This window comes from Falco cherrug, chromosome 6 (genome assembly GCF_023634085.1).
Source record: "Falco cherrug isolate bFalChe1 chromosome 6, bFalChe1.pri, whole genome shotgun sequence".
Classification (NCBI taxonomy): Eukaryota; Metazoa; Chordata; class Aves; order Falconiformes; family Falconidae; genus Falco; species Falco cherrug.
The window spans coordinates 79,194,388-79,217,269 of record NC_073702.1 but is presented as its reverse complement, the minus strand read 5'-3'; the positions used below and the strand labels follow the sequence as shown (position 1 = coordinate 79,217,269).

The 22,882-nt window shown below is 47.6% G+C and overlaps 2 protein-coding genes across 2 annotated transcripts in view; one reads left to right on the top strand and one right to left on the bottom strand.

The window, feature by feature from the left end:
- FAM120B (family with sequence similarity 120B) overlaps positions 1 to 967 on the bottom strand; it is a 63,426-nt gene extending 62,459 nt beyond the window's left edge. The window contains exon 1 of the mRNA XM_055714137.1: positions 891 to 967. The gene's annotated coding sequence lies outside the window, so the exon portion shown is untranslated. The remainder of the gene's footprint in view (positions 1 to 890) is intronic.
- Positions 968 to 1,046: 79 nt separating this feature from the next.
- Positions 1,047 to 10,003, top strand: DLL1 (delta like canonical Notch ligand 1). Its single transcript, XM_055714136.1, is given in 12 exon segments — positions 1,047 to 2,004; positions 2,224 to 2,307; positions 2,309 to 2,533; positions 2,746 to 2,806; positions 3,079 to 3,336; positions 5,802 to 5,862; positions 6,349 to 6,479; positions 6,626 to 6,795; positions 6,936 to 7,152; positions 7,879 to 8,671; positions 8,791 to 8,905; positions 9,299 to 10,003. Coding segments are annotated over 12 exon segments (2,181 nt in total). The 5' UTR covers positions 1,047 to 1,944; the 3' UTR covers positions 9,305 to 10,003.
- Positions 10,004 to 22,882: the final 12,879 nt, after the last annotated feature.

Genomic DNA, 22,882 nt, shown 5'->3' with positions numbered 1-22,882 from the left:
GTAGAGGCAGTAGCGTGCGCCGAGGGGAGCTCTTTCTCTCCCTCGCATTGTGCTGGGAGCAGGTGCTGTCTACATTACCATACAGCTGAGAGCACAAAGAGCTAACTGATTCAGTCCTTACACAATAACAAACGGCCTTAATGACAGCCACGCGAACGACACACACCAAACTCACTTTTTACTAAGCTGAAGGAGGAAAAAAGAGAGAGAGAGAGGGAGAGAGGGAGAGGTTGCTGGTGATGATGATAATAATCATAGAGGGGTGCGGGACCCGGGCGGAGCGGGTGGCTCTCTCCGGCAGCGGTGGTGGTGGGGACGGTACCCGCGGAGCCCCGCAGACGGATCCCCTCCGCGGGTCTCCTCCGGGAACCCGCCCGCGCCCTCCCCCGCCGTCTGGAGCCCCGGGGACCCCCCCTTCCCTCCGCCGGCGGGATGCGCGCTGGGAGCGGAGCCACGGGATGAGCGAGACCCGGCTCGGTTCGCTCCAGTTCATTCCCCCTTCCCCAGTTATCCCGCTGATGCCAGGGGAAGTGCGGTGTGAATTTCAAGGGATCAGATTGCCCTTGTTGTGGCTCGCTGGCTCCCACCTCCCTCGTCCCTTTAAAGCCGAAGATGCCCCTCGGAAGTGGTCACGACCACCGAGTTACTTTTTGGGGGCACGGCGGTTGCTTTGCACGTTTCAAGAGGTAATTACAGCCCGCCGTCCCCGGGGTTGTTTTCTCGGCGGAGCGTGTTGCGCTGGCTCTCTCCGGTGCAGAGGGGGTGTCACCCTCTCCCCGGAGCAGAAGGGGGATTCTTGCGGTTACCAAATTTGCAGGAATGTAAATGAGCACGTTTTGTGAGCGCGGAGGGGAGGGGGAGGAGGGTTGCACATTTTACAGCTCACTGACCATTTGGCGATCCATTGAGAGGAGGGTTTGGAAAAGTGGCTCCTTTGTGACAGCTCTAGCCAGATTGGGGGGCTGCTCATTTGCATCTCATTAGGCATGCAGGCGGCCGGCGGAATATAAGGGAGGCAGGCGCCCAAGGAGAGGCAGATCCTTAGCGCTTCACCCTGGGAGAGAGCCGCCGAGCTGCGGCGCAGAGCAGAGCAGAGCAGAACACGGCAGAGCAGAGCAGAGCAGAATACGGCAGAGCAGAGCAGAGCAGAGAGCAGGCACCCCCTCCCCCGTAGGAGCACACCCGGACACGCTCAGTGCGCCGCTATTGAGACACGAGCTTATTTTTGTTGGCTGGGATTCCTCTAAAAACAAAAGTAAGCCCACAACAAGGAAAGAGAGCTTCGCTTCTTCTCAACAACAACAAAAAAAAAAAACAAAACCAAAAAAGAAAAAAAAAACCAGAAAAAAAGGGGATCAAGGCTCCGACGTGACCTGCCCGCCGCCGCTGCCGTTTGACACCCGCCCGCCCCCACGTGCGCAGGGGAGCGCAGCCGAGCAGGGCCGCTCCCGCATCGCACCGCACCGCACCGCCGGGAATTATCGCCGCTGCTACTGCAGGGATTTCCAGATCGCCGATTTTTTTTTTTTTTTTAAATCGTCCTTGGGAAGCCTCTTCTCTGCCTCTGTTGGGAATAAAGTTGCTTTTATTTTTTAATTTTTTAAATTTTCTTCCTGAAGAAAAGGAGGAGCATCGTGGATTGGGAAAGAAAAAGAGTTTAGCAGATTAATTTTAACATTTTTTTCCCCTTCCTTTTTCTTTTACCATCCGAAAGAGCTGTCAGTCGCCGACAGGCTACATACGTAGAGGTATCGACAGAGGGAAAAAAAAGTCAGAGACACTCCTGAAAGAAGGAGACCGTGACACTAACTCTTCCAGCTCTGCTGGGGCGAGCGGCTTTGGCCGCTGTATTTTTCCCTTAACCCCGAGAGACACTTTCCCTTTTCCCCTGTGACGAGAAGCCAAGGGGCAGGAACGCGAGGGCACCAGAGCTGCCCCTCCAAAATGGGAGGTCGGTTCCTGCTGACGCTCGCCCTCTTCTCGGTGCTGCTGAGCCGCTGCCAGGTAAGTGCCCGCGGGGCGGGGGGCAGAAATACCTGCGGTGTTCCCTGCACCGGGGGGTCCCACGGGGCTGCCGGGGACTTGCTGCCTGTTGCAGCCGGGAGAAGCGGGGAGGGGCGTCGGGGCAGGGGGTGTCCGGCCCGCTGATGCCCGGCGGGGCCGGGCCGGGGCCGGGGGAGCGGGCTGCTCGGCGGGCTGACGGCCGCTGTCCCCGCCCCGCAGGTCGGCTGCTCCGGGGTCTTCGAGCTGAAGCTGCAGGAGTTTGTCAATAAGAAGGGGCTGCTCAGCAACCGCAACTGCTGCCGCGGGGGGGGGGCCCGGCGGCGGGCTGCAGCAGTGCGACTGCAAGACCTTCTTCCGCGTCTGCCTCAAGCACTACCAGGCCAGCGTCTCCCCCGAGCCGCCCTGCACCTACGGCAGCGCCATCACCCCCGTCCTCGGCGCCAACTCCTTCAGCGTCCCCGACGGCGCGGGCGGCGCCGACCCCGCCTTCAGCAACCCCATCCGCTTCCCCTTCGGCTTCACCTGGCCCGTAAGTGGGGGGGCGGCGCGGGAGGGGGCGGCCCACATCCCACCCCGGGCCACCCCAGCTGGGCGAGCGCCTTTCCGAGGGGCCACCGAGCCCCCCGGGGGTGTCGGGGGGGGGGATGGGGACTGATAACTTCGGGGGTTGGGGGCGCTGACCCCTGGCCTGCCTGCTCTCACGCTCTCCCGGTGGGTTGTCTCCGCTCCTTCTTTCCCCAGGGCACCTTCTCGCTCATCATTGAAGCTCTGCATACGGACTCTCCTGATGACCTCACCACAGGTAACTGCCCGGAAACAGACTCTTCTCCAGAATAATCCCAGCCCTGCGGCCCCACTTGGCCCCTCTCTCTGCCGCGTGCAGCATGTTCCCCCCATCCCATCCCTGCTCCTCGTTGGGAGGTCATGGGAAGAGAGGCCAGCCTGCTGGCATGCAGCCCTGTCATCCTGCCTCTGTGGTTCCCCTCCCACCAGAGACCCCCAGTGGAGCATCTTCCTCCCCCCACGCCTGCTTCGGGCTCCCTAATCACGCCTCTCCTCTCCACTTTCACACAGAAAACCCCGAGCGCCTCATCAGCCGCCTGGCCACCCAGAGGCACTTGGCGGTAGGTGAAGAGTGGTCCCAGGACCTGCACAGCAGCGGCCGCACTGACCTCAAGTACTCCTATCGCTTCGTGTGCGACGAGCACTACTACGGAGAAGGCTGTTCTGTCTTCTGCCGCCCCCGGGATGATGCCTTTGGTCACTTCACTTGTGGAGAGCGTGGCGAAAAAGTCTGCAACCCGGGCTGGAAAGGCCAGTACTGCACTGAGCGTGAGTGTCCACCTTCTTGTCTCCCTGGGCACCGGTTGCAGCAGTGTCCCCTGAGCTCTTGGGGATGGGCATTTCTCTGCCATCAGGCCCCACGGGACAGGGGGAGCCAAGCTACAGTGGGTGGAGGTCTGGTGTTGTGCACGGGCTTTACTGGTGCGGGGGACGGGAGGTCCTCAGCATTGCCACAGAAAGTTAACGCAGACAGCCCCTTCTCAAACGAATAAAATGTCAGTGCCAACATTACACTCTTGCTCGTTTGCTGTAGGTATGAAATCTGATAGCAAAATATCCAGCAGTTGCTTGAGACGTTATTAAAATGTATCAGGACTACTTTCTAAACCTAGCCATCCCTTCAACCATGGTACATTGCTATCATCATCTGCCGGATACATGACTTCAGGAGAGGGAGCTAGGCTTTGGCAACACCCATGCGGCAGGCTTGTTGGTAGGCTTGTTAGGGTCTGATGTCTTGCCGCTTTGTATTGAGAAAAGTATTGGGAGGCGCAAGATACATTCTCTGGCCCCTAGACTGTACCTTTCTCATTTGGGGTACTCATAAATGGCCAGTAACAGAGATTGTTGTACCTGGAGCCACAAGAACATTCAGCTTCTTCCCCATCTCTCTTCTGTGCCATTGCCATGATCATCACTGCTAATAAAGTAGCGAGGGACATGAGTTTTAAAGTATGTCTGAGCTTGAAGTTGTCAAGGAATGTGGTGTGTTGATACAGCAGGAAAAGCTGGGACAGTACGCATATCACAGAGGATAGTCAGGGATGTGAGATACCTGCAGCTTTGTACAAGATTACTGCCCTTTGTAGATGCGTAGCGGTGCGCACCCAAACATGCACACAGCGCTCCTGCCACAGCATGTGATGGCATTCTCTGTGTGTATACACGGCTCTGAAGTATGCTGGCAGATGACGTACTGGGTGCGTGCTCCTCTCCACTCATCAGAGGGCCAGGCAGGCAGGGAGAAAACAGTTACAGGCTGTAAACCAGCCTCTTGGTTCCCTTCTAGTGTTTTTGTTTTTCTTAAAGCCCACCTACACTGTGGTGGTCTCAGCTGAGCTGCTAGCAAATGAACCCAGATTGATTATTCACACTGTTAGTGACTGCTAGGATGCTTTTAGCAGTGCATGGTACAATGTTGCACAATAAACAGCAGGGAGAGGAGCTCGCATTTCCTTTGATAGTGCTTTAAATAGGAACTACAACCTTTCCCATGATCAAAAGTGCCCAGCCCAGTTGTGTCAAGGGGTGGGGGAAAAGGAAGCATTTTGATAATGAGCTCTTTCGGGGCTGTCAGCACTTTTGGATGCCTGTACATCACTGCTCTTCCCATAGCAAAGAAGAAGACTGTTCGTCTTTTTTGACTTGTTACGTATGCCCTTCGCTCTGCTTTCCCTCTCAGAAAGAAAGAGCTTGTAACAGTGACACAGACCTACTGGGCAGGGGAGATGTGTTTATGTATGCATGCAAAAAGACTGTTTTGCCGTTAGCGAACGGAGCTGCCAGTTGCAGATTGCTTCCCGTTGCCTTGCCCCCAGCTCCATTCTTTCCAACTTGGAGGCGATCTGATTATCAGCGCTGATTCTTTCTTTCTTTTTCTCCCCCCCCCACCCCCCCATCCCGCTTCCCTTCGCATGCCATTGTCTCTGGCTGGCTTTGTTGAATTAAAACTTTGCAGTGCCTGCTTAATGAGTTCCATAACCAGGCGAAGTAATGAGCAGAAGTCCCTTTTTTTTTCCCTTCCCTCATCCTCCCTCCTGCTGGCCCGCTTACCTCTTTCACCAGGGCTGCACCCACCCACCCGCCCCTTTTTGCAGCGGGGCGGAGGAGGGGGGAAGGAGGGAGGAAGAACTTTAGACTTATTTATTTGAATAAGAAAAAAAAAAAAAGTTTTTTTGCAGCGAAATCACGCGCGTGCCATAGATTAGCTGTGGGCAGGGATAGGCTGCCGGCCGCCGGCCGCCGGCCCCATTGGCTCCGGGGCCGGGGTATTGTTGCAGTGGGGCAGCTGCTGGGAGAGAATAGACAATAGAGCAGCTGTCTTGCACTGGCACCCTGCACACCAGCTGTCCACTCTTATCTGCACACACACTTTCGGGGGATATTAAGAGGTGGAGCTGTGTGCATAGAATTGGAAAAAAGGACTTCTGACCCTCACTGGGAAGGGAAGGGGGGTGAGGGGCTGTGGGGAAGGGAGCAATTGTGAGTCTTCTTTTGTCTGTGTGCAACTGTATTAAGAAGAATGCTCATCCCCGGCGATAAGTAAAGTGCCCAGTTACGGGGCGAGATCAATATTCCTGCAGACTCCAGAGATTAACTCAGCTGTGCTTAACTGCCCCAACCTAGTAAAAGGGGCTTGCTCCCCACCCGCAAGGTGCTCTCGGGATGGGATGTATAAAAGGGAGGCATTCAGCCCTGGTGCTGATGTCTTTCCCTGCTTGGTTTGTTTACAGCAATTTGTTTGCCTGGATGCGATGAGCAACACGGTTTTTGTGACAAACCTGGGGAATGCAAGTAAGTTTTCCACTCCTCTCCTGCTCCCTTCTTTGTCTTTAACATTGATGCTCTGGTGTTAAGGAAGCCGCTGGTTATTTGGAAGGTCTGTTTAAATGCCTTGCTACATGTTAGATGGTAATTTGAGAAATCCAGGTGATGTCAGATCAAAGTATTAATCTACAAGTCAAACATCAGTGCCACTAATATTAACCTGATGAGTTTACAGTGCTGTGTGTAAGGTTTAGCTGTTTGTTACTGGAGTAAACAAATTAACTACCTGGAACCATGGCTCTGTCTAAGCAAGTGGAAGAAATAGCTGGAACCGATGAAAGCCGATGCTACGGTTGGACTCAGTGACTTTCTTACATGAAGGATCACTGAGGGCTTTTAGGAAACTTGATCCCTGACATCAGTGTGTTTGTAGAGTTTGTGATAGGGTTTCCAACTGTGAAAAGTCTAAATCTGACAAGACTTTGTTGATGTTTGTTTTTTTTTTTTCCCCAGATGCAGAGTGGGTTGGCAGGGACGATATTGTGATGAGTGTATCCGATACCCAGGCTGCCTCCATGGTACCTGTCAGCAGCCATGGCAGTGCAACTGCCAGGAAGGCTGGGGTGGCCTTTTCTGCAACCAGGGTGAGTTCTCAGTCCTTGCCTGACCATCTGTTTTAAAATGCAGAAAGCAAGTGACTATTTCCAGCTCACCCACCCTGTGCTAGCCTTGCAAAGGAGCAAGTATCTTGACTGCCCTCTTTAAAAAAAACATAAATAATCTTTTACAGACCTGAACTACTGCACCCATCACAAGCCCTGCAAGAATGGTGCCACATGCACCAACACTGGTCAGGGGAGCTACACTTGTTCTTGCCGACCTGGATACACAGGCTCCAACTGTGAGATTGAGATCAATGAATGTGACGCCAACCCTTGCAAGAATGGTGGAAGCTGCACTGTAAGTTTGAGTTGCTCGTGCCGGCTGAAACCCCAAGGGAGGAGTTAATGTCAGTTTTACTGATTTTCAAAATCCCTTTTTGGATTTCAAAGCAATTTCAGGTTGCTTTTTTTTGACAATTTCTCATTTCTTCCTCCCAGGATCTCGAGAACAGCTATTCTTGTACCTGCCCCCCGGGCTTCTATGGTAAAAACTGTGAGCTGAGCGCGATGACTTGTGCTGACGGACCATGCTTCAATGGTGGGAGATGTACTGACAACCCTGATGGGGGATACAGCTGCCGCTGCCCACTGGGTTATTCTGGGTTCAACTGTGAAAAGAAAATTGATTACTGCAGTTCCAGCCCTTGTGCTAATGGTAAGGCCAAACATGCTACAGTGACCTTCTAAAAGGAGACCATTCAGTTACTTTGGCTTCTGGTCTGGAGTTCATAACAAGGCCCACTAGGTCAATCATGATCCACGTCATGTCAATAGTTGACTTGGTGGAGGAACTGCACTTAAAAAGTAATGGTGTGATTTGGGCTACTGCTGCAGATTGCATTTTCTCAAGGGGTGACTGTAGCCAGGTAACTTGGCCTGAAGCTTCATGCATGAAAATGTGGAAGATTATACTTGCAAATGTTTTGCAAAGACGCTCTTGAGCTCTGTGGATGCAAAATGCCATACAAGTGCTAAATATTATTACTTGTAATCTGGTAACGGTAATCTTCCTGTTTTGATTAAACTAGCAAAGACTTTCTTTACTGCAGTCCTCCTCATTCATTGCCACTCAAACTCTGTAATGGGAGACTGTGGTGTTAACCTGATCTGGACTAGCTTTGTTGTCCATGTTGAGTGAAATGTTAAAAACTGAATAGGGTGGAGAATGAAAAATAGATCTGCTTAACAAATGTTTTCCTTAAAAAAACCAACCCCATACTTTTTTCTGGTGGATCAGACTGGGCAAAGATTGAGCTAACCTCTCAAAAAGGAAAGCTTTCCTTAGCCTCTGGTTGTGACAGTCACCCTGAGAGCAGCAGGTGGGAGGCTGTCGGGTCTGGCTGCGCACCACTCAACGCTCATCCCCCTTGGTGTCTTGCAGGAGCCCAGTGCGTTGATCTGGGGAACTCCTACATATGCCAGTGCCAGGCTGGCTTTACTGGGAGACACTGTGATGATAACGTGGACGACTGCGCCTCCTTTCCCTGCGTCAATGGAGGGACCTGCCAGGATGGCATCAATGACTATTCTTGCACGTGCCCCCCAGGATACAACGGGAAGAACTGCAGCACCCCGGTGAGCAGGTGTGAACACAACCCCTGCCACAACGGGGCCACCTGCCACGAAAGAAACAACCGCTATGTCTGTGAGTGCGCCCGGGGGTACGGCGGGCTCAACTGCCAGTTTTTGCTCCCCGAGCCGCCTCAGGGACCGGTCATCGTTGACTTCACTGAGAAGTACACGGAAGGCCAGAACACCCAGTTCCCCTGGATCGCCGTCTGCGCCGGGATTATTCTGGTCCTCATGCTGCTGCTGGGGTGCGCTGCTGTGGTCGTCTGCGTCAGGCTCAGAGTGCAAAAGAGGCACCACCAGCCTGATGCCTGCAGGAGCGAGACTGAGACCATGAACAACCTAGCGAACTGCCAGCGTGAAAAGGACATTTCCATAAGTGTCATTGGTGCCACTCAGATTAAAAACACAAATAAGAAAGTAGACTTTCACAGTGATAACTCTGATAAAAATGGCTACAAAGTAAGATACCCATCAGTGGATTACAATTTGGTGCATGAACTCAAGAACGAGGACTCTGTTAAAGAGGAGCACAGCAAATGTGAAGCCAAGTGTGAAACGTATGATTCGGAGGCAGAGGAGAAAAGTGCAGTACAACTAAAGAGGTATTTCTCACATCTGAGTATGGGGGGGCCAGCTTGACTCGGAAGGGTGTGTTTGTGTCTTCTAGGTAGTGTTAAGCAACATCCATCTGACTTGTGTTGTCTCTTTTTGTCTTCAATAGTGATACTTCTGAAAGAAAACGACCAGATTCAGTATATTCCACTTCAAAGGACACAAAGTACCAGTCGGTGTATGTCATATCAGAAGAGAAAGATGAGTGCATCATAGCAACTGAGGTTAGTATACTGCCTGGCGGTTGGAACATCAGGGAGAAGTCTCCGTGCACAACCCTCATCTAACACATGTCAGGGCAGCTAAACTTTTTTCCATGTTGCCGCAGTGATTTGTACCTGTTGACATCCAGCCAGCTCGAGTTTGTTATGCTTTGGACGTTGTAAAGACAAGCTCAGTGACTTACTGCTGTGGATGTTATGAGTCTGACAGCTTTTGCAGACAAGGGTACAGTGGTAGTGTGGTTGTGGTCTGCTGACCTACCGCTTGGCCAGCTTCATGCAGAATCTGTTCTTGCCCGGTGTAGACAAAAGAGTCCCAGTCTGCTGCAGCCCTACAACCCTCCTGTTACTTTCCATTAACCTCTCCTGATCTCTGCTCATGTTTTCTCTCACCAGGTGTAAACCAGAGGTGATACGGCAAGGTGGTTGTTCAGAACAATTTCAGAGGAGACGTGCCCCGATGAATGCTGCTGAAAGAGGAATGGGAGATAGATTCCTTCACTGACTGCTGCTGAGAAACTAAATTCAGGCTTGAGCTGGTTCTCTACTGAAGTTAGCAAAGTGACTGCAAAATAAAAAGACAAGATGGACACCAGGCAAGGGTCTGTGTTCAAGGATTACTGTTGCACTGCCTTTTATGAATTTTATCATTGCACTATGGTCAGTTGCTTTTCTATATATATTTAAATGAATGGACTTAATTACTACATAAGAAGCATGCACTGCCTGAAGTGTATATTTTGGATTCTTATGAGCCAGTCTTTTCTTGAATTAGAGACACAAACACTGCCTTTATTGTCTTTTTTGATACTAAAATGTGTTTTTACTAGGTGAGAAAAAGTGTGTTATTTTTTTGAATCTGTAAAAATATTTTCATGATAATTGTAAAGCTTGAGTATTTTGTGATGTTCGTTTTTTTATAATTTAAATTTTTTGGTAAATATGTACAAAGGCACTTCGGGTCTATGTGACTATATTTTTTTGTATATAAATGTATTTATGGAATATTGTGCAAATGTTATTTGAGTTTTTTTTACCGTTTTGTTAATGAAGAAATTCATTTTTAAAATATTTTTCCAAAATAAATATTATTAATGATAACTAGAGTGCTACGTTTATTCCATAAACCATGATGAACTGACTGAACCTTGCAACCAGGCATCTGACAGGCTTCTATGGACTCTTGGGAGAATGGGGTAGGACCGAGACCTATCACAAAGACTGAGGAACAACTTTTTCTGTGTAGACCCCCCTCCTTCCCATCCAAAGCTTCTGAACTGTTGACCCTGCAGTTGTGCTCACTCTTACCCCAAAGGTGAATGCCTGTCACAACCTTGAGTAATGTTTGCTCTGTCACGTTGGGCGGTGTATATTTAAACACATACAGCATCACTTCCCGAGGAAGAGCAATGTGAGTGTGCTCTGTCGTAATCCAGATGTTGGGCTCATCATGACTCAGCTTTTAACTTCTTGCAACCTCAAACACTTGCCTGGAATCTCGGGGGAGTTTGGGACGTGCAGGGCATGCCGGTGAGGACCCCCAGCTTAGGTCCTTGATGTGCACCCATGGGATGTGCGCTCCCCCAGTCACACCTGCCAGGGGGTGGCACTTTCCTCTCCAGGAAAGGGTGACACTGAATTGCCTGGTGGCCTCAACTCTCCTGGCTATGCCTGTCTGAAGTATTAGTTGCATCTTTGTTTTCTACTCTGCCCCTGGTGCTTGCTGCCTTCGTATTGGGGCAGGGTGTGATCCCGTTCTCTCGCTTGGCCCCGAACACTCGGGCAATGTCCCCAGTTTAGTTTGCCCTAACTAGCTCTCCTTCAGGTTGTGCTGCATGTTAATTAGCAGAGGTCCTTCAGAAACAGGCAAGTGTTCTTTCACTTCAGGAAAACCTAGGAAATAATTTCCTTTTTGCTCCATTAAAGGTGAACCCCTATCATTGTAGGCCTCCTTCCACAGCTTTGGGGGGCTGGTGAAAATCCTCTGTTCCCATCCACGTCAGGGGGAGAGCCATCCTAAACACAAAGAGTGGGATAGCAGATATAATCAAGCAATTATCACAGCTGGTGATCTATAACTGTAAAGTATATATGTGCTCCCCTTGTTTTAGTGTACATAAATACATGAACCGTTGGAACTGTACTGTGAGGTTGATGGAAATCTCACACTGACTGCAGGGACTTGTCTGTCTATAACTATAAGGCTTTCTGGCTAAGCCAAACCTTAGACAACATCTACTGACTCATGCAAGTGAGCCTTGGTAGGTTTTGTTGCCATCTCTGTTGCTGATCTGCTCTTCAACCTTGCGCCAATCACTTTATTACTCTCTGTATCCTCTTCCCAAGCTTTTTGGAGCAGGCTTGTCTCTTACAATGTACTGCACTCTGCACAGTCAGTGCCGTGGTCTCACCTGGGCCCTCGTAATGCTGCTTCCGTAGAAATAACAGCAACAAACAGAAAGTCATAGGTGGCTGAATGCCTCTGTAATGTCAGGTCTTTAGTGCTACAGCAAATACTACTATAGTATTTATATACATCTACTGTTATAATATGGTGTCAGGTAAAGGTCTGGAAAAGCACACAGCTCCCTGCTCTTGTAGAAAGGCATGACATTGGCATCTACCTAGCTTCACTTAAAAATAAAATAGCTTCAGAAAGCTCAGTCTGTCCAAGTGTGCTAACTACCAGGAGTGCTGAGCTTGGTGAGCAAAAGAAAACGTGGGCAGGGAGAAGGGCTCGGTCTTGTCCTGAAGCACCTTCTGAAATGGTGGCTACACAGATGAGCCAAACAGCTTCTTCCTTTTCTGTCTCAAACAGGTTTGGGGCTACTGCTGCATGCAGGATTTACTTCTTGTACAGGATTACTAAGTGCCCCGAACCTGAGTGTGCGTGTATACAGGGACTCTCAGTGACCAGAGCAGGTTGAGCCATGCAGTGTGGAGCACTGGCTCCATGCTCCTCTCCTGTAGTGCCTGGGCCTTTCTAGGGGGAAAAAATGGATGATCTGGGCGGGGGGTGGAAGTCGTACATGTGTTTGCTCGAGAGAGAGAGGGCGGCACACACAGGTGCAGAGCTGTGCGTGCAGGTGGCACGCACTGTGGGCAAGGGGCGGCTATGGTGCCTGCCTCAGCCCTGCCAGGGCCGCGCTGGCCCTGCCAAAAAGCGTCGGGAACCTCCCTGTCAGCAGGGTCCCCAAAAAGCCTCCTCGTTCTAAAACAAGAGGAGAGCCTGCCTAGAGAGGCTGCTTAGCTGGGACAGCTGAGAATTCAGGGCCTGATCCAAAGCCCATTAAAACTAATGGAAAGGCTCCAACGAGCTGCAGGGACGCATGGCACCATGCCCCTCCTGACACAGCACATCTCCGTCCTTCCCCGGGGAAGCTGCACATACCTATGTGGTGCGTGTCCCCACAGGTGGGGGCCACAAAAGCCTAGAGCCCATCTAGCCAGGTTTGCCCCCTGGGCAGCTCATCCCCCTGGCTCCAGCCCGCATGCTGTGCCAGGACCTGGGGGGCCTGGGGTCCATCCCCAGGCCATCACTGTGGCATCGTCCCTTCATGCCCCCACCTTGACCGGCAAGACCTCTTCCCCTCCACCCTGCAGTGGCCAGGGAGAGCTTGGCCTGCTTTGGTGCCAGGTCTCAACAGGGTGGCCCAAGAAGGCATCCCTCAGCCCACGCCTCTGCCTGCAAACCTGTCTCTCTGTGGCCAGCGGTGTTTGCAGGGTTGGCATGGACAGGACATGTCTGAATCTTAGAGGCACTGAACCCGCAGGAGAGGTTAGCTGCAGGGAGGTGTTAGCTGCCCTGTTTGTGGAAGGGGACTTTTTAAGCAAGGCTTTTGAAATGTAGGAAGCTTTGGGTTCAGACAGCATGTCTTTGGTTTAATTGCAAGACACAGGCTTATAAATTGTTTTAAATTGATATTTGTGCTAACTTCATACACAGTGCAGGAGGACAGCTTGGGTGTCAGGAAGCTTGGCTACTATTCCTGGCTCCGCCACAGACCTGATGTGTAACCTTGGGAAAGGAAGGATGGTCTTGTGGTCAAGGCAGTGCAGAGGGACTCAGGAGGGCCCCCTTCTATTTCCAGTGCTCCCTCCAGACTTCCTGTGCAACCTTGGACCTGTGTCACTTTATCTTTCCAAGACCTTAGGAAAATGGGGGCCTCCTGGTTGTGCTAACAAGGAGAAGGTCAGTTTGTGCTTGTGAGAGGATACCATGGTGGTGGGGAATGTTTAAATGCCCTCCAAGGTGAAGAAGGCTATTTCCTATCTCTGCACATCAGATTGCTTGTCTGCGAGGTGGTGAGCTATTTTTGCAAAGCACTTTCAGATGCTTGCGTGGAATAAAGACCCCTGTCACAATTGAAACATCCATCATCTCGGAAAGGATACGCAAACCCTGTGCTGGCAGCAAGGAGACGAACTGGTGGGGGGAGGGGAGGCAGCTGTGGTGTGCTCGCAGGGTGTGCGGGGGGATGCGCTGCAGCTGTGTGCCCACTGCCCAGAAAGGATGCTGCACGCAGCAGTGTTAATGCGGGGGGCCACAGTGCCATCAGCCTCTTGTCACAGAGCAGCACCTGCCATCAGGGTCTGTAGCCTGCTCTCTGCTGTAGCAGGCTTTCTTCCAGCAAAACTGTTTTGCAGGTAGAGATATAGATTAAACTTTGTTTGGAGCTATGAGGGAAAAGGAGGAAAGGTGCAGAAATGATACAGGTGGGAATTCTTCACCAGCAGACCTTGGGAAACATCCCTATTGTTATGGCCTAACATCCAGACTCATCTATTTCAAAGAAAATGACCTGAGAACTACTTCCAGGACAAATCCCAAACTGAGTGGCAATCTCTCATGATGCCTGACATCTTTCAGATGTAACATGGGACCTACTGTTGTGGAAATGTGACAACTGATCCCGCTGCTCGCAGTGAGGCAGAGGTGGGTGACAGAGCCGCTGTGGTGTGGGGGCTGCTGCCTGGCCAGTGGGGCAGGGAGGTGGGGCTGGAGGTCACGCCGTCTTTGTGGCAGGTTGGCTTTTTTTCTTAGGAAGAAGCATCTCTGATCTTTTCTTCTGCTGCTACGGCCTCATCTCCTGCACCAATAAATTCGGTTCTGCTGGGGCTGCTCTCTGGCCCTGCAGCCCATTGGTATGGATCAGTCTGCATCCGTAGCGTTAAACTGCCTTACTCTCCCAATCCAGCTGCTTACATCCACACTGCCTGTGGGGGATGGCTCCTGCTTTGTGCCTAGGAACAGCTTGGGACAGTGCTAACCGTGGGGGCAAAAGCATGGCAGGACCACTATAGCAATGCAATGATACAGATGGTTGTTCTCCAGAAACCAGGAGCTGCTTAATTTCCCAGCACAGCTGTATCCAGAGCATCCTAGTGCTGTGTTCAGGAATGCCTTACTCCTTGGCATAGATGAGGGAACGCTGTACGTCAGCTGTGGGGGTAACTGTGAAGGGTCAGTGCGGGCTCATGTCACCTTTTAGGGGCAACTATATAAACTGGCATTGCTTGCTTTAAAGCCTGCTCTGTGTATGGATTATATATGAACAGGGTGATATTTTTCATGGTATAAAACTATACCACCTGAATGGCTAGTGTGGATGTAGTTCCACTGGAAGAAAGGTCACGTACATCAGTGGAGATACCTTCCCTTCCCCTGTTTATTTAGCTAAACCGTGCTAGTAAAACCAACTTTATACCAGTGCACTCTCCAGAGCGTGGCTGTGTGGCTATAAAGACACAGGTATAATTCACAAAGTAAATGGCTGTTCAGGCAAGGCTTCAGCACTCACAGTTGCGCAGGCTCAGGACTGCTCGTTAGTGCGTGTATCTCCACGGGGTAATTTCCCAGGGTGCTGAAGGCTGAGCAAGAGAAAGGATCAGGATGGGGGTGTCCTGCGTTCTCTTTTGTAACATGAAACTAGAACTTTGCGAGGACAGCACTTTCTGTGGGAAAGGACAGAGCAGACAGACAGCTCCGTCCAGCCCTTGGTGCAGGGAGGACATGTGCTGCAGAGCCCCCTGAACCAACTGCTGCCAGGATGTTCATGCTGGAGGCACTTGATGACCATTTCTAATCAGAATTTTTATCTAGCAGAAAATTATGTTTTTCCCTAACACTTCAAAGTAAGTATTTTTATGAAGGAGATTTTCAGTGGGGAAAATGTTTTTCAGCTATGATAAACTGAAATACCCTCTTGAAAAGCTATTATGAGTTTCACTTTCTTTGTGAAGCAAGATAGCAAAACGACAAGTAAGTGCTTCTCAACAGACAGAAAATTAGATGAAAACTTCCCATCTTTTTCTTTTTCTTTTTTTTCCTCGCCCCAAAAATAGAATTGATCTGGGAATTTTATCTCATTAAAAAGTGGTATATTTTACTTTTGATTTTGCTTTATAATGTGAACATCTTTAAAGATAAGTTCTCCCTCTCACCCCGTTTTCTGGCCCTAAGTAACACCTTAGTGTCCTGAGGTTGTATTTAACGCAAGCAAACTGCAGGATTTGGCCATATGTCATAAAATATTTTTAATGATAACCTGCACAAGGAAAAACTGGTATCCTCAAGAACAACTTATTACACGAGGCAGAAAGCATTATGAGATACGAACTCCTAGCACAAAAGGTTAGCACTTTACCATTAATACAAATAAATTAAACCTCTTCAGAATGTTTTCAACAGGCATAGAGTCAAAATACCTCATCTACATTTAAAGTAAAAATTTTACAGAGGAGAATCAGGCCTCCAACATTTGGATCCAAGTTCCACATCCAAGATAATTTGGCTATTACTTGTGTGCTTTCCTTTTCAAGGCACTGAAAGGTTTTCCTTTACCAGCTTTTCCATATATGCAAACGCGGGTGTTTACAAAGGCCACCTGTCTGAAAAATGTAAACCCCTCGCTTCGGTCTGGTTTTACCTTGGTTTGAATCAAAGGGCCCGTGGAATTCTCCATTGCCCTGCAGTGGTGATGGTTTGGCACAGCTGCTGCTGTTTCTGCCGTGATTGCGGGTGTCTTTGGAAAAGTCAGATGCCCGGCGCTCTCGCTCAAAGTCAGTGGAATTGTTCAGAGCAAAAAACTAATGTGGAACAACTATGTGTTATGCTTGTTGTAGCCTTTTTTTGTTTCTTTCTGTCTGTCTTTCTTTCTGTATCAGTTTAAAGAAAGAAACCTTGAAAAAATATATGATGCTGTGTAAGTTTTTCTAATTGACTTCAGGAAGTGTTATCTGAAATGGCAGTTGTGAGCACACAAACTCAGCAGACTTATCTGTGTTATCTAATTACCAGACTATAAAGTTCTGCTGACATTTCCCTTTGATAAATACAGTACACTGCTTTCTTTATCTATCTGTATTAAAGAAACAATGTTCTCCTAAACCCAACCTCATGCATGCTTTTTACTAAAACAACGCTATAAACCCCAAGACTAACAGAAATGTTGCCACAGCTTCAACAGTCCTAAATGAAAACAGTGGCTTTCAGATGAAAAACATTATCTAATGGTGGTAGGAAACCACTACAAATCTCAGTGTTTAAACTGTGAATAAGCATGAAACAGATTTGACCGGTATTTATTAAGCAAAAAGAGAGAGCTGGAGGGGGGGGAAAAAGGAAACAAAGAGCAGCAGTATTACAGGTGTGCTTGCATTTCTTCCCTGCTGCTGACGTGTTCAACTATGTGCAGAAATATGGAATCATAGAATAATTTAAGTTGGAAAAGACCCTTAAGATTGAGTCCAACCGTAAACCTAAGACTGCCAAGTCCACCACTAAACCATGTCCCTAAGCACCACATCTACATGTCTTTTATATTATGTATTGTTTTATAGTATATATTAGTGTTTACTATAAAGTTTTCAATCCAGGATTGCCAGAACTGGCTGGACTTTCAGAGCTCGTTTCTGCATGTGGACAGGAGGGGTTTGGATGATCGCGGAAAGCAGGGCTTCCTACACCAAGCTTTGGTCTCCTTTGTTTTCTTCTGCCATGTGAGAAGAGCTTTGGGTGCCTGCTGCACTGGGATGGAAGGAGCAAGAGGCAGCCAGGGGCTGTTTCAGGAAGAGGTAAGGCAGGGCATTGCTTTGCCTGGGGAACCCCTGGCTGGGCTTGATCTGAGCAGGGAGACAGAGGCCCCCACAGAAGACAAAACGGACACAGAAACATTACAACACCCATAGCACTGAAATCCCATCTTGTAGGCCCTCTGAGTTTCCATTGGCCTTGGTGAGAATTAGGCATATGGGGTCTGTGGTGGTTGGGAATCTTTTGGCACCTGTACGCACCCCACAGTCACTGTGTGCCCCTGCCCCTGTGACCGATGAACCAGCGCATATTGAAGATTAAAGGCCACATCCGCAAAAGATATGGGGTGTTCAGTGCTTTTTACTTTTAGAATAAAGAACCCACAAGTGAAAAAGAAAAGCTGCGATACCACGCTGGGGTAAGCTGTAAACACACATTGTACATCAAATGTAGCCACCAAGTTCTGGGGATGTTCCAAAGAGCACTTTTCTATCACGTAGAAAAGATACCCATTTCTGTCAGAAATGCTAAAGGAAGTGTTAATGATGGGAATAAATAACAGGTGCTGGGAGCAGCTGTTACTGATTAATGACTTGTCTTTTTTTAAATAGGTTTTCTGTTGGGGGAATCAGAAGTTTTCAGTAATGCTCCATTGTCAGACATTCGAGGAATTTTTTTCTGTTTTCTAATAAAGTGCTCCTGCATTATTTCTAAGGCAAAACAGATCCAAGAATCAAGCTAAATTCATGTTTGAGTTTCAGGCCATCAAAAATTGAGGAAAATCCAAACTATAATGCTTCTCAATTGTACAAATGACTTTCTTTCTTTCTGCCCATTTCCATCTTGTGTTCTCTCACTTTTTCTGTGTTTTTTTTCCTGTCTCTCTTTACCTCTCCATCTCCCTCTTTCTGTTTACCTGAGGTATCTGCAGACAGTGGTTCCAATGCCATTTATATTTGTCCCTGAAGTTGTCTTTTTATAAACATATGAGGGATGATGAGATTGAATGTTACAAGAAAGACTGGCACTGTTGCCATTTTTCAATGATGAAGTAATTTAAAAGTCATTGAGGACAGCTCAGTGAAAACATCTGCTCTGTGCCTTGGGGCCATCAGAGAAGCAAACAAAATAGTGTGATGGAAAACAATATGGAAAATACTGTAGTAATTATAATTATTTTTTATTCAAGAATTTAATTTTTATATGCATCTAAACCCACTTCAGAAACAATGGCAAGTACCATAATATCACATTTTTTGGCACAAAAAGGAAGGCATGGGGGCTGCTATCCTGACCCCTTTGAAGTTAATGGCAATGCTTGTATTGACTCAAATAGAGCTAGGATTTCTTACAGAAATCTAGGTCACCCAAGACTGCCTTTCCAGTAGTCTAGAGCCCCATCTCCCTGCATCCTAAAATGGCCAGAAAGCCACAGTCAGTTCCCATCTTGGCATTTCAAAACAGATAGGTTCAAGACTGAATGGACTGCAGAGGCTGACAGGGGAGGTTACAAGGCGTGTGGAAAGGCTTCCAGGTCATGATAAAATGCTAGGGTTTCCTCACTAAAGAGCAGGTAAAGATAGAAGATGACAGTACAAGGAATAGTGGTTTGGCTTCTCCTACTTGCTTGCTGGAAAAGGCCAGAATAAGAGGACTTGAAACTACATGTAGTTCACCAATGGAATTTAGTGCCTATGAACAACTTTGATGTCATTTCAAGAGCTTAGCATGCTTTAGAAAAGCATTGTTGTTCATATCAATAGTGAGCGTCTCTACAACTACATTAGAGATGATAAGTAATAGAATAAAAGCCTTAATATGCTGAAGTATAACATCACCATACCTGAGACACATCATGTATTACATACTCTTCCAAGGCTAGTTGCTGTCCTTATTGTTTATTAAAAATCTTTACTTTTTTCTTTTAAAGTGACTGTTTAAAATTGTTGCCAAAGACAAGATGCAATATTAAACAAACGTGGTGATTTGTTCTGGTTTAGAGACAGAGCTGAAGCACAGAGTTGAGATTTGCTTTCCCACTGCCTGGGAATTTTCAGGAACTCTGAGTTACCTTCATCTGACCTTGATTTTTCATTCATCTGAAGATAAAGTTAAAAATAATGCTATCATGCTATAATTTCCATGTACTGAGCTCCTTAATTATCTTTGCGCATATAAGGAAAACGCTTATTTTGCAATGGAGACATATCTGGGGAAGAACACAGCACTGTTCTGTACAACACCAGTTACCTATGATACTTTTGAAGAGAAAAGCAGCTGTTAGCGTAAATATGAGGGAAGAGGAGAAGGTTATGGTTAGGCAGGAGGTAATGGTCTTCACTGACGTGAGTGACAAGGGCCACTAGCTTCTGGTCTATGAGGATAAATCAGCCCCCATTCTGCACTGTGCACTGCGGTACCCACCAGTGTGGTTCCAGGTGGAGCAGTGCCACTTGCTGCATCACCACTGCCACCTCCTGAGCCCTGTGAAACCAGGGCTGTGTGGGGAGTGGTCCCACTGCGAACCTAGTGCTATCCCGTGCCCTCAGCCCATTTGCAGGATATAGAGACTGTAGTTCAAGGTAGCACAGACACATGGCTATGGTGCCAATCAATTCTAGAGCATCCATGCACAGCAGTCTCTTTTTATCATCCACCCAGTTTTTCTCATATGTGACCACACAAGATTTTTTTTTTAACTGATATGAGCGAAACAAGGATTGTCTCTACACTTAGATTTGCTGATCATTATGAGCAAGCCACTTCACAGTGGTTCCAAGAAAACATCCTGGGCTAAACCAGTTTCTGAGAACCTGAAGTGCTAACCCTAATGGATCTGTTTGGTTTTGCATGCTAGTCATGACCATCCCTGACTGGTTTAAAGATCTCTAAGAAGTATTCCCTCTGCCCAAAGAAATCCATTCCACAGTTTTCAGCATCCCTTTCTGACAACCAGGATTTCAAATCCCTTTATCTGGAGACAAACAGAAAGAGTGTGCTTGTGGTGAATAATTTGAGCTGATATTCTTGCCAGCTGTTAAGGGACACATGCAAAAAAAAAAAAAAAAAAATCAGTGACATCTGGTCAGCACTGATATTTCCTAACAGAAGTATTTGTTTCAGGGTGGGGAAGGGGTGGTGGGGGTAAAGAGAAATACCATCTCCATGCACCCCTTTGCCTGCTTTTGAAAAGTGAAAGCGATAACATTGACCACAGCAACTGGAACAAAAATTGCAACTTACATCATGGGGAAACAGTGACATTACATTAGCCCATATTACACAATGGTTGAGCAGTTGCTTTCACACACTAAGCTTTCAACTTTAACTTTTTTTCCCCCTTAAGCTACACAATAGATTTTTTTGCTGAGTTGGAAAATATCAGGAGACAGGCAGAAAGCTTTCCTTTTGTTCCTTCATCCTGCCGAGCACCTCATCATAAAGATTTTTTCCCTTCTGTTCTGTTTTGCTTTCCCAACTTCCTTTCCCCTTTTCACCCTCCCCCACTTTTTTTGTCAAATAAATGTGACTAATTAACAGCATGACTTCTTTCCACTAAATTGTAAAACCACCTCCTTTCACTTCATGAAGGTGTTAACACCGCATCCTGGTTTGTACTTGGGAAGCAGACTTGCAAACTGTCTTCTAAGTGCTTTGCTTCAAGTGATGGTTTTCCTGGGCCTCAGACTGGAAGACAAGTTGACTTTAGTTCAAGAGTAACTTCAGCTCTCTCCTTCTCTTCTGGGCCTTTTCACCGAGGTACACCCAGCTCAAGTCAGTAGATAATAGAAATCCCAGAATGGAAACACATAAAAAAAGTTGTTTCCTGGGGTCAACAAAGGACAGGAAAAGAGCCAACAATTACTTAAATAAACAGTATTCAGAGAAACAAACAAAAAAAAAAACCCAAAACACCACCCACCACAAAACTTGCCTGTACAAACTGAGTTACATTGTCAGGGAAGCAATAGTTTAAAGCAACCCAGCGCTCATTCTGCTGAAGTTCAATACTGTTGGGAAAAGGGAATCAAAACCAAATAAAATTCAAAGGGTGCTTACTCTTAGAAAAATGTCTTTCCCCCCCCCCCCCCCACTTCTCACCTCATAATAATACTCCACTCTTACATAACACTTTTCATCCTAAGAGCAGTAATGACTGCAAGGTGGACATTTCCTGGGGATTAATGACTAGCTGAAGGTTAACGATTTTCTGCTGCACCTCAAACCAACAGCTCCTCTTGATTTGTCTGTAACTCTTCAAAAGTAATCCCTACACCTCAGCCGTTACTGCTTATTAAGATTAGGACTAGAAGAGTGGTAGAATAATTGTGAATTTTGTACCATATAGTTATCTCAAAAGAGGCACGGCAGGAAAGAAAGTAGAGAGATGAATAATGTCTTTAAGAGAAAGATGCATCATGGGGAATTTAGTAATTTCTTACCGATGACTACTCCTTACTGTCAACACGGCAAAATCAACTGTACTAGCAATTGCTCCAGGTGTTTCTGGCTTCTCAGGAGACCCATAGGGCAACTGCAGGGGAGGCCAGGCAAGAGAATTTTCCCTACTGGGAGAAAATGCTTTGCCTTCATATCCAGAATGCTCAAGGAAAAATGTAGGCTTGATCACAGGCAATTGTGAATTCAGAGTGTGGGAAGCCATTTGCTTCCCAGCCCTGGCTCAGCTGGCACAGAAAGCTGCCTTGTGAGGGTTTCTGAGGGCTGGTAAACTTTAATGTTCTTTTGCAGAAATTGGTGTGAAAGTAGGAGATGGGAGTTGGGACTCTGAGAAATCTGTGAGAACAGTGGGTCTGGCCCTTCTCAAGTCCCTGTGTAAGGAAGGACATATGAGGACATGCTATTTATTTTTTTCATTCCTTTGGGCTGTGCCTCCTACATTTCCCTCTGCACTTTGGTGTTAGAGACTGGCTCTCTGCCTACAAGGTGGGTGAGGTGCTGTGAGACAACCCATCTGATATGATAGACCTAGAGTCTCCATTAAAGGAAGGAGCCCTAACTCTCATGAACAGCTACTTCCAGAAACACAAAACCTATCAGAATACATGTCAGGATCAGCTGAACCACTCAATTCTATCTAATCTGCTTCTTCCTAATTGTAATCTCTTCTTGGAAATGTGAGTTCAAGTGGGTAAGAAGTTTAGGGCCAAGTGAGAAGAAGTACACTTGAGCTTCTGGTTTGCTATGGTGCCACTTTTTACCTTGTGAAGACTTATAGATGAAATTCATGTCTTGCAGAAAATCGGTAAAATTCTCCAGGTCCTTAGCATTTAAGTCCTCCAAACAAGACTTCACTGGCACACCGGTTTGGTCTGGCTGTATGTGCAAAGGCTGTCTTCGCTCTATTAGAAAAATCCAGTGCACTCTGAAGCAACATCAAAAGGTCTGAGAAAAAAAGTCCCCCTTGACTCTAGTATTTGGAATGATCTATTTTTTTAAAAAAATATTTATTAAACCACCTAGAAATATAGAAATGAAAGAAATGAAGCAATAAAACTAATGAGAATACTTCAGTTAGGGAGAGACAATCTCCCCCCCCCCACGCCCCCCATCTATATCTATACCCATATCTGTATCTCTCTACCTGACACACATGAACACATACACCACACACATCACCATATTATGTTTCTTTCTACTAACTCCTCTAAGATTTTTTTTATTATTGTTTAAGGAAACTGAATTGTTCCTTCAAATATTTCTGAGATTGTCTTTTCTCTATACAAATTCCTGAGACAGCTAGTGACAGCTATTGTCTTCCTCATGCCTCCCGTGCCTAGCATTTATTTTTGGAGAAGGATGCTCTCGCAGTTGGGAGGGGGGTCTGGCACTCCTGGATCATAGTTCTCACACTGCCCAGAAATGGTGAGATTTTTGGCTAACTGCTTTGCACCAACATCCCCATCTCCAAAAAGGGAACTGTTGCA